This window comes from Rhinopithecus bieti, unplaced genomic scaffold, assembly GCF_001698545.2.
Source record: "Rhinopithecus bieti isolate Rb0 unplaced genomic scaffold, ASM169854v2 scaffold_4101, whole genome shotgun sequence".
Taxonomy (NCBI): Eukaryota; Metazoa; Chordata; class Mammalia; order Primates; family Cercopithecidae; genus Rhinopithecus; species Rhinopithecus bieti.
In genome coordinates this window covers 1355005-1366021 of record NW_016804458.1, presented here as the reverse complement: position 1 = coordinate 1366021, position 11017 = coordinate 1355005, and the positions used below count along the sequence as shown (strand labels likewise).

Genomic DNA, 11017 nt, shown 5'->3' with positions numbered 1-11017 from the left:
TTTTTTTTTTTTTTTTTTTTTTTTTTTTTTTTTTTTTTTTTTTTTTGAGATGGAGTCTCGCTGTGTCTCCTAGGCTGGAGTGAAGTGGTGTAATCTCAGGACCCACTGCAACCTACACCTCCTGGATTCAACCAATTCTCCTACCTCAGCCTCCCAAGTAGCTGGGATTACAGGCATGCACCACCATACCCAACTAATTTTTGTATTTTTAGTAGAGATGACTTTTCACCATGTTGGCCAGGCTGGTCTCAAACTCCTGACTTCAGGTGATCCACCCACCTCAGCCTCCCAAAGTGCTGGGATTATAGGCATGAGCCACCATGCCTCGTCTAAGTGAAATGGAGCATTTCTAAGTAAAATGAAAAACCACTTTGTACGGCAGAGACATAGTATAACATGTATTAAAAGTTCATCCTAAAACAAAAAGTTCATCATAGTTGCTGTGTAGAGAATAGTCTGTGTAGGGACAAGAATGGAAGCAGAGAGCTTAGGCAGTATAGGAAAGAGACTGCAGTGTACTGGGCCAGCACATGTAGCAGGACGTGATGAGTAGTGGTTGGATTCTGGACATTTGTGTAGGTAAGACAAACAAGACTTGCTGATGGATTGCATGTGGCTTGTGAGAGACAGAAGTCAAGGATGACCTGAAGGTGTTTTATCAGAACAACTGGGTAAATGTTGTTATTAATTACTGCAATGGGAGAACACAGCAGGGACAGGAGGTTATGGGTGCAGAAATCAAGAATGAGGTTTTACTTTCTACATGCCAGGCACTATGTTAGAAAGTTTCTGGCTACGTGGATCAAATACAGTCCCTGTCCTGAGGAGCTCACAAGCTAATTTGGAGATAGAAGTATGATAGGAGCAACTGCTGAGATATGGGCAATAATACAGAAGAAGAGAGGATGGAGCACAGGTTCTGTCTCAGGAGTTAGGGAAAAAGTTGATGGCTGAGTCAGAATTCGAGGAATTATATATAGTCAGCCCTCCATGACCATGGTTCATATTCATGGTTACACATCCATGGAGTCAACCAATTTTGGATCAAAAATATTTTTAAAACAACAATAAAATAACAACAATAAAACAATACAAATAAAACTAGAACATAATAGTAATTTACATAGTATATACATTGCATTCAGTATTATAACTAATTTAGAGATGATTTAAAGTATATGAGAGCATGTGCATAGGTTATTGCAAATACTATGACATTTTATATAAGGGACTTGAGCATCTGCAAATTTTGGTATCTGTGAGTAGTCCTGGAACCAATCCCATGTGGATGCCAAGGGATGACCGTACTAGAATTTCCAAAGTGTAGTCCTTGGAGTCTCTGCATCAGAATCACCTAAGGTCTTACTAAGAGGCAGATTTCCAACTATCACCTCAGCCTCAATGAATCTGAGCTCTGGAGGTGAAACTTGGGAATCTGGACTTTAACGTGTGCTCCTTGGTGATCTTGATGTCTTTGAAATCTTGAGAATCCATGACCAAAAGTCCCATTCCAGACAAGTGACAGAAATCAACTACTGTCATTTCTGAGCCATCCACAAGTGTCATGGGATTGGCTTCTCGCGATTAGGCATCCTAAAAGCAGGAGAAGGAAGTCACAGCACTCATGGTGCTCAGCCACCATTTGTTTGCACTGGTGATGATAATTATAATAGGGCTTTCCTGTACTGTTTCCCTTGATACATTCAAGTACTGTAAGTCCCTACATTAATCCTCATACGTTTTTAAGGTAGATATTAAGGTCTTCATTTTATAGCTGAGGAAACTGAGCCTCAGAGAGTTTAAATATCTTGCCTAAAATCACACAGCATCATGATTCAAAGTTTAATACATCTGTCTCTAGATCATGACTTTTAAACCACTTCTTTATACTACACCTCCACCTTGTATTCATTCCTTTATTTATTCAATGAATATCGAGTGCCTATATTATCCTAGGCATCAGAATTGCAATGGTGCATAAAAAAGTAAAATAGATACACCCACTCCCTGCCTTCATAGAGTTTATAAAAAGTCGAACATTTTTATAGTTCTATAACTTTGTAAGTTTTATAGTGGGAAAGACAGATTTTAAACAAATGATCACCCAAAATTCTATTTATTTATTTATTTATTTATTTATTTTTTCTTTGAGACGGAGTCTTGCTCTGTCGCCCAGGCTGGAGTGCAGTGGCTGGATCTCAGCTCACTGCAAGCTCCGCCTCCCGGGTTTATGCCATTCTCCTGCCTCAGCCTTCCGAGTAGCTGGGACTACAGGCACCCGCCACCTCGTCCAGTTAGTTTTTTATAATTTTTTTAGTAGAGACGGGGTTTCACCTTGTTAGCCAGGATGGTCTCGATCTCCTGACCTCGTGATCCGAAAACATTCAATTTAAACCTATGGTAAATATTATGACAGAAAAGAATGGAATACTCTGAAGAGTATTTGACAGGGGAATCTAGTCCAATTGGACTTAAGGTGGGGAATTCTTTTCTGGGGAATTAATCCTTTAACTGAGGTCCAAAGGCAGAGAGGCAAAGGGATGGCCAAAGACATTCTAAAAGGTGAAAGTAGTATGCACAAAGGCCCTGAGGTGCCAGAAAATGTGGTCTTTTCAGAGAACTGACAGCCAGTGGGGAGGTGGAGCTTAGTATGTGAAAGGAAGGGGCAGAAGGTGAAACTGAAGGCATTCTCAGAGTTCCACCATGCAGGGCTTTGTAAGCCTCTTTGAGTTTTCCCTTTAGCCTAAGAGTATCTGGAAGCCATTAAAGAGTTTTCATCAGGATGCAACATGGACCAGATTTTGGTTTTAAAATCTCTGGCTGCATTTGTGGAGGATGATCTGGGAGGAAACCGAGTGGAGAACAATTGTGAGAACAGATTTGGCTCCAGGAGAGACAGTGGTGACTGAGATTATGATGAGATGATGAGGAGAGAATATATTAGTGATCTATTTAGAAAATAAAATAGTTGGAACTTGAAGATGGATTGGATATGGGGTAGAGAATGAAGGACATCAGTTGCCATGGATGGCTGATGAGGTTCTGGTTTGGGGAGCTGGGTGGAGGAGGGTGCCATTCTCTGAGAGGGAAGACACCGTAGGAGGGCTTTGTTTGTTGGGTGTAGTAGGCAGAATAATGTGCCCCTGCTGAGATGTCCATGTCCTAATCTCTGGGACCTGGAAATACGCTACTTTATATAGCAAAAGGGACTGTGTATCTATGATTAAGGATCTTGAGATGAGATTTTTCTGGGCTGTCTAGGTGGATCCCATGTAATCCCAAAAGTCCTTATAAGAGGGATGCAGGAGAATCTGAGTTAGGAACAGCTTGGGATGCTACTCAGCTGGTTTTGAAGATGGAGGAAGGGGCCATGAGCCCATGAGTGTAGGCAGCTTCCAGTAACTGGAAAAGACAAGGAAACAATTCCCCCCCAGAGCCTCCAGAAGGAATGCAGCTCTGCCAACACGTTGACTTTAGCCCAATAAAACCCATTTTGGACTTCTGATCTGCAGAAATATAATCATAAAAGAATAAATTTGTGTTGTTTTAGCCACTAAGTTTGCAGTAACTGGTTACAGAAGCAATGGTAAACTCTGATCTCTGGGACAGAGATCCTATCTTTCCCTACCCCTGTCTTGCCACCCATGGTTGTCCTATTCATTTCCTTGAACTCCTAGTCCTGGAATTTATTCTGATCTTGTGCCTGAAGCTTTTTGTTTGTTTTTATGTTGGCTTTACACAGGACTGTGGAGGTCACAAAGTTCAGTCCTTATTTTAGTTAACAAAGCCTGGAAGGTAGGAATGGGGGGACAAGGATAACTTGCCCAAGGTCAGTCAGTGATCTGGTAGCATTGCTGGGATCAGAACTCAGATCTCTGGACTCCTGAGCCAGGGCCCAGGCCCCCACCTTTATTGAACAGTCCAGATGTCTACACCTCTTTTGACTCCTGACATGTCTGACTCCACTGACTGACCCTTCTCTTCCAGCTGCTACCCTCTGTCTTGGCTCCTGATGGAAGTTTCCACTGACTATTCCCACCTAACCTGGCTGCCAATGAGCCCAACAGGGTGCTGACTATGCTGCCAATTATGTGCCGCATTTAGTTGCCATGGTTGTCTTGCTTGGTTGGTTTGTTTATTGGCATCACGTGGCTGCAAATACCAGCTGCCCGGAGAAAGTCTACTAAGTTATTTAACCTAATAAGACCTATTACTTCAGTGGACAGTTTGGAGTATTCAACCTCCCCTCCTACTTCTTCAGAATTAAGGCAAAACAAAAGGATGTTTTCATAAATGCATACCAAATACTTTCAAGCATGTAGGAAAACACATGGCTAAATGGTTTTCGAGCTGCTCTTTAGCTCCTCCATCAGCCAGATGGCCTAAGACCCTTCTCACCCTCTCCTTAGTGCCCAAAGCTGGATCGGGGAAAGGAGTGGCCTACTTCAGGGCTTGGGGAAGCCAGCACAACAGTACCCAATTTAGTGCAGTCGCGGAACTGGAAAGGACTGACTGCAGAAGGTCAGCTAATCCAATCTCCTGCTCTTAGGTGAACAAGGCATTACATAACACAAGGTAGTGATTGTTGGAGCTATTTCAAAACTCCTTCAGGGACAAATATTTTATAATTTGTCCCTGAAAAATGGGGAGACTCAAAACTAGCCAATTTAATTAATTACTTATTTATGTAGAGATGAGGCCTTACTTTGTCACCCAGGCTGGAGTGCAGTGGTGTGATCATAACTCATTGCAGCCTCAAACTCCTGGGCTCAAGTGACGCTCTTGTCTTAAATGACCCTCTTGCCTTAGCCCCCCAAGTAGCTGAAACTACAGGCATGTACCACCATGCCCAACTAATTAAAAAATATATATATTTTTAAATAGAAACAGGGTCTCACTACATTGCCCAGGCTGGTCTCAAACTCGTGGCCTCAAGCAATCCTCCCACCTTGGCCTCCCAAAGTGCTGGGATTATAGGCGTGAGCCACTATGCCCAGCCAAAACTAGCCATTTTAAAGCCCAAGACAGAATTCCTAAAAATGACCCCAGCCATACTCCTTCACCTGCCCAAATGTCCACAAACTTTATTGGATGGACATCTTCAGACCTCCAATCCTGCAGCCCAGCCCCCTGCAATTACAATAACTAACAGCAACACTAGTTCATGCTGCAGGAGTAAGGCTCATGATTTGTTCAGGGCTCAGCTAGAATCATAGCCAGCAGATGAGTGGAGCAGGACATAGGGGAAAGGAACAAATGACACAGGACTAGTCTGGGGAATGGGAGAGGCCACATAGTTAATGGCAGTGTTCAAATCCAGATCTCAGTCAAAATAAAAGGCTTTTCCTTGACGCCAGATTTGCCTCCTTGTATCAACTACTATAGAGATACAAAAGTGAATAAGATACCACTCCTGCACTTCAGAAGTTCATAGTTAAGCAACTTTGGACGTTCAGGAAGCGATTACATTAAAATGGACTTCAAAATGCCTTTGTTCACATAAAACAAATATATTCTGAAATACACAGGGGTTGACAGAAAGGTGCAAAGGCCTTACACATAAATTGGAGACTGTTCTCACCAACTGTTCTCACCAAGAGTCTAACTCTACTAAGGTTAAATCAGGAAATCACTACAAAACATAATCGCCTGAAAGGACTTTGATCATAGTACCCTTTTCTTCAAAAACTATCCATGGCTTTTTATTGTTTAAAAGTCTTCAGCCTGGAATTAGTCCTTTCCATCTCTTACAGCATTCAGCACAATGTCTTACACAGCAAAGGGATTAAAATTTGCTTAGCTTGGCAAAAGCCACAAAAGGTACACCTTCAAATACCTGCCAATTCCTCTTTTCCTGGCCCTAATGAGTATGTTTCCCACCTCATATTCCCTTCATCTACCTACAATTTAATGTAATCAAACAGTTCTTAAGTATCTATTATATATGCTAAGCTTGGAGCTGGAGCTATGAAAATGAATAGACTCTGTGATATAGGACAGGACATCCTTCAACTTCCTGCTCACAACTACAAACTTAATTTTATTGGCAATGTTATCTTCTGCTTTCCGGGCCCCCAATGAAGGTAGTAGCCATTCTACCTAAGGCCAAGCCGGCCCAAGGTTTGAATCCCAATGCTTCCTGCTTCTTCCAAGTTTTCTCTCTCAGATGTTTTTATCTCCTCGTTTTCTATTGGAAAGGACTTCGTGGCATTTCTATGGAGTCTTCCCTTAAATATTTTAAGTCTCTGTATTCCTTTTTATAAAATTCTCAAATATCCTTAAACTCCTGAGTCCACCTCAGAACTACACTGTCTCTCCTCCCATCTGGAGCCAAGTTTCAGGGAAGAGTTATCTATAAGACTCTTCCGCTTCAGTTTCCTCGCCTTCCATTCACTCCTCATCCTGCCATGTGGACTTGCCCCACTATTCCATAACAAAAGGACCATATTTTGGCCCTTATATTAATAACTCTTCATAACATTTGACCCTTTGCTTCCAGGATACCACATTCTCTAGATTTCTTCTCCCCTCCCTGAACAGGCTTTCTCAAGCTCCTTGGTAAACTTTTCTTTCTTGGCTCATCCTTTGGACTTTGCTGCTACTTTGAGCTCTGTCTGCAGCCTTCTCTTCTCATCACATCCTCCCTGGTGAGTTTACACCCTCTAAATGCTTCAATTACCATCTTTGTTCTGATGTCTCCCAAATGTTTACAGCTAGCTCAGTTCTCTCTTTTGAAGGTCAAACTTCTACACCGATCTGCTCTTTTAACATCTCTAGGTAGACATTCTATAGACAGACTCCAAATCTATACTTATCACCTTCCCTCACAAACTATCTCCTTTTCTTAAATTTTCTTTCTTACTGAATGGCACCCTATCCACTCTGCTGTTCAAACCAGAACCTTGAAGTCCATAATAATTCCCTTTTCTTCCTCATTTTCCACATCTAATGAGTCACCAAGTTTAATTGATTTTAGCTCCTAAATCATTTTCCCCATCTCATTTTCCCCATCTCAGCTTCTCTGCTATCTGGATTGATACAATAGTCCCATAACTAGTTTCTCTGGCTCTGGACTCTGGTCTTCCTCCAATCCATTCTCTGTAATTGGAGACAATCATCTTTCTGAAGGACAAATCTTTCTCCTGCTGAAATCCTATTAGGGACTCCCTATTCCTCTCACCATAAAGCCTAGCACGGATGCCTGATCTCCATCTAGTTGTATCTCTTGTTAATTTCTTCCCTGAAGTTTGTGCTCCAGCTGTGCTGATCCAGTTATGGTTCCACAAACATACCATACTCTCACCTCCAAACTTTGAAACATTCTGCGCCTTGGTTTAAAATGCATCTACCCTCCAATGCCTTGCCTCCCCACTTGGATTTCCAAGATCCTACTCTTTTTTCAGCTATCAACCTAGAAAGAGAAGTACTTTCCTGCCCACCAGACTGGAGATAGGTCTCCTATGTCCTACTACAGAATCCTCATCATAGTTCTTCCTTATTACTCTACTGTCATTGCTTGTCTACCTATAGGTTATCCCCAGTAGCTGGTTGGCTCCTGGAAGTCAAGGTCCATGTCTTACTCACTTAATCCCAGAACCTGGAATGTGGTAGGCTCTCAATACACATTTTTTTTTTTTTTTTTTTTTTGAGATAGAGTCTCGCTCTGTCACCCAGGCTGGAGTGAAGTATGCAATCTTGGCTCACTGCAGCCTCCACCTCCTGGGTTCAAGTGATTCTCATGTCTCAGCCTCCTGAGTAGCTGGGACTACAGGCACACACCACCATGTGCAACTAATTTTTGTATTTTCACTAGAGACAGGGTTTCACCATGTGGGCCAGGCTGGTCTGGAACTCCTGACCTCAAGTGATCCATCTGCCTTGGCCTCCCAAAGTGCATGAGCCACTGTGCCCGGCCTCAATACACAATTATTTTAAAATAAAAGAATATTTAAATACAGATTTGTTTAAAATTAAATAAAGATATAAATGAGCACATATGAAGACTATATGAGTGGAGAAATATAGATATATAGATATCCATAATGCTGTGACACATATGATCTAAGTTATGATTAATAATAGCAGCAACAATAACAATAATGTAGCTAACTTCTACTGAGTGCATATTACGTGTCAGCATCATTATGAATACTTTGTACTTACGAACTCAATTGATCCTTATAATATATTTAGAAGGTAGGGATTAATTCAAGGTTCTGGGGGTGTGTAGAAGAGGGAAGATTTAATTCTGCTGATATTGAGGGGGTGTCAGTGTAGCTTCAGAGGAAAAGTGGCTTCTGGGCAGGTAGTAGTGAAAGCCTTGGTTCTGGGTGAGATCGGAACCCTAGGGGAGAATATCTGGTGGGGATACTGAGCAGGAGTGGTAAGAGAAGTCAGAAAACCCAGGGGAAGTGACAATAGAAAAACCAGGCAAAGAGGGAGCTTCAAAAAGGAAGAGTGCTAAATGTCCTAGTAATGTCTAGTAGTAAAAGAACACAGGCTCTGGCACCTCAAGTCCTGAGTGCCCTTTTGTGAGAGTAATTTTAGTAGACTCATCCATACTAAAGCAGATTAGGGAAAGAATATAGGTGAAGAAATGTAGAGAGTGATACAGAGTCCTCATACAAAAACTGGTAGTGAAGGAAAGGAGAGAAAAGGAAAAGGCAGTCAGGGTCACGGGGAGATTTTTTTTTTTTTCTTTTTCTAGATAGGAGTTAACCTGGACATGGTTTGGTTTGGTTTTGGTTTGGTTGTTGATTTTTAACGGAAAGGAAGACTCCCACTGAGTAAGTATTAAAGATTAAGGGAGATCAGAAGAGGCAGGACAGACTAGGATGATTCTCGGAAAGACAGCAGGTCTTCAACTGATTGGGGAAAGGGACAGGTGAATTACTGACAAGGGGACTCAACTGGAGGAAGTGCTCCCTTGATGGTCTCTATCATCCCTGTAGAATATGGTATCATAGTTAAGATACTAGAACCCTGTTCAACCCAGTCTTCTTGATAAAGGAAGAGATGAGGAAAAAAGAAGAGATTTTCTTTAAAAATTATGGCTATTGTATATAGCACACTAGATAAATAGGAGATGCAAAAGAGTCAGCCATACATAGTTCCTTTGAATGAATCTAGGGAGCCAAATGGAAGCAAAAAATCATTCTGCAAAGGCACATCTATGCTCATTAAACTAGACCATAATCTCCATGAACCCAGGATATGAGACTGTCTTGTCCACTGTTGTATCCACAGTGCCTACCTATTTCAATGCCCAGCCCATACCAGGTACTCAATAACAGTTTTTTAGATGAATGAATAAAAATTCAAACACTTATAAGTTTTATTTAGCTATTTTAATCAAGGTTAAAAACAGAGCCAGCTTCATGGGTATGTGACCTGGGCAGTTTCACAGGGCCCCATGCCCCGAAGGGCCCCTGGTTTGGTTTAATGCTTTGCAGTCACTACTTTGAAATGTTCAGTAATATGAACAAGGGGCCCCACATATTATGCAGCCAGTACTTGTTAAAAAAGAAAACACATATTTCTACAAATTTCCAAGTAAATGGATATTTTAGATGCATGTGAATGCCAAATTACCCATAGAAATTTATCTTTAAAATTAAAAAAGTATATTTCAGGCTTACCTGAAATGCTAGATTGTGGTTTTTCTTTCTTAAAATACGGTTCATACTCTCTGTAGACAATTTTCTTAAAGGAAGTTGCAGAAAGATTCAAACTGGAAATAAAATACAAAAACTAATTTGAAAGGCATATTCAACATCTATTTCTCACATCAGAAAAAAAGTAGATCTTTCATATCTTCAGACTTCTAGTAGAATACCAGTATCTTTATTGCATTTCAGAAGCCCACAGTTTTATAAATATGATCAATAAATAAAGTTAATGAAATAATTATTGGTCTCTTCAAAAATATCCTGTTGTGATAACTATTTGTTCACAAGTTAGTCTACCCTAATATCATTCCTCAGAATCAACTTTCTAAAAAGAACCCAATATCACAGTATAAACCCAAACCGTAGTTTAGATTTTACGTGATTAAAATATGACCAAATCCTTTATGAATAAATATATGAGCTGTTTTCAACTGATCAATCAAAAATAGTTTTAATCTACTGGGGAACATTGTGAAAAAGTATTGATTTGGTGGAATTTATTTCTAGTTGAGAGGTGAGAGATGGCTAATGGGGTAAAAGCCCTGGGATTCATATTGGAAACAAACAAATGAAAAAACTGTTTTGGAAACAGTCAATAACTTGTCCAAGAGACACAGTTGATAAGTGGCAGAACCAATATTAAACAATGTGAAACCACTGCATTCATGATTTAAAAAAATATTGGAGAGAGGACAGACAACAGGGAGAGTCGTGAATGGTGGGTTACTTTCCTGTTGCTGTTGTTGTTGTTGTTGTTGTTATTGTTCTGTACCTCTAAAGACACATCATTCTTTGTCTTCAACTCAAAGATGAGGGTAAAAGGAAAGAGAATTCAGAGAAAATACCTTACAAATGTCTCAATCAGTTGATCAGAGTGGCTTTGTTTTGCTTCCTAATGTGGGGACAGTGGCCCAGCCATAATCAAGACATAATAGCACCCACATATGCCATGACTTCTATACAGCATGATGGCTAGGGTGCAGGCTGTGAATTCAGTATCTCTGGACTTGAAGACTACATCTACCTCTTATTGTTTTATCTTGAAAAGTTTACTTAATCCATTTGTGCTTCCGTTTCTACAACTATACGATGAGATTAATACTGAAATCTCCCTCACAGAATTGTTACATAATTTTAAATAAGTTGATATGTGCAAAAGGCATAGAGCTGGCACACTAGAAATACTCAATCCATGTTAGCTAGTAATATTATTTTGTAAATGTAATAAGAGTTAGTCTTTAGCCTTCGGGTTTTCACAGAAAGCAAAAGAAATCTGTAGTTATAGTAATGCTCACAAATTTTAATATGTGGAATACAGGAATTGTGTTAATATGTGGGGCAGAATTAAA

At 40.5% G+C, this 11017-nt stretch overlaps 1 protein-coding gene across 1 annotated transcript in view; it reads right to left on the bottom strand.

Moving 5' to 3' along the window:
• Positions 1-11017, bottom strand: part of F5 (coagulation factor V) — a 73873-nt gene that overhangs the window by 59845 nt on the left and 3011 nt on the right. Inside the window, 1 exon segment of the mRNA XM_017868449.1 lies at positions 9639-9730. Within this exon segment, the coding sequence (XP_017723938.1) occupies positions 9639-9730 (92 nt within the window).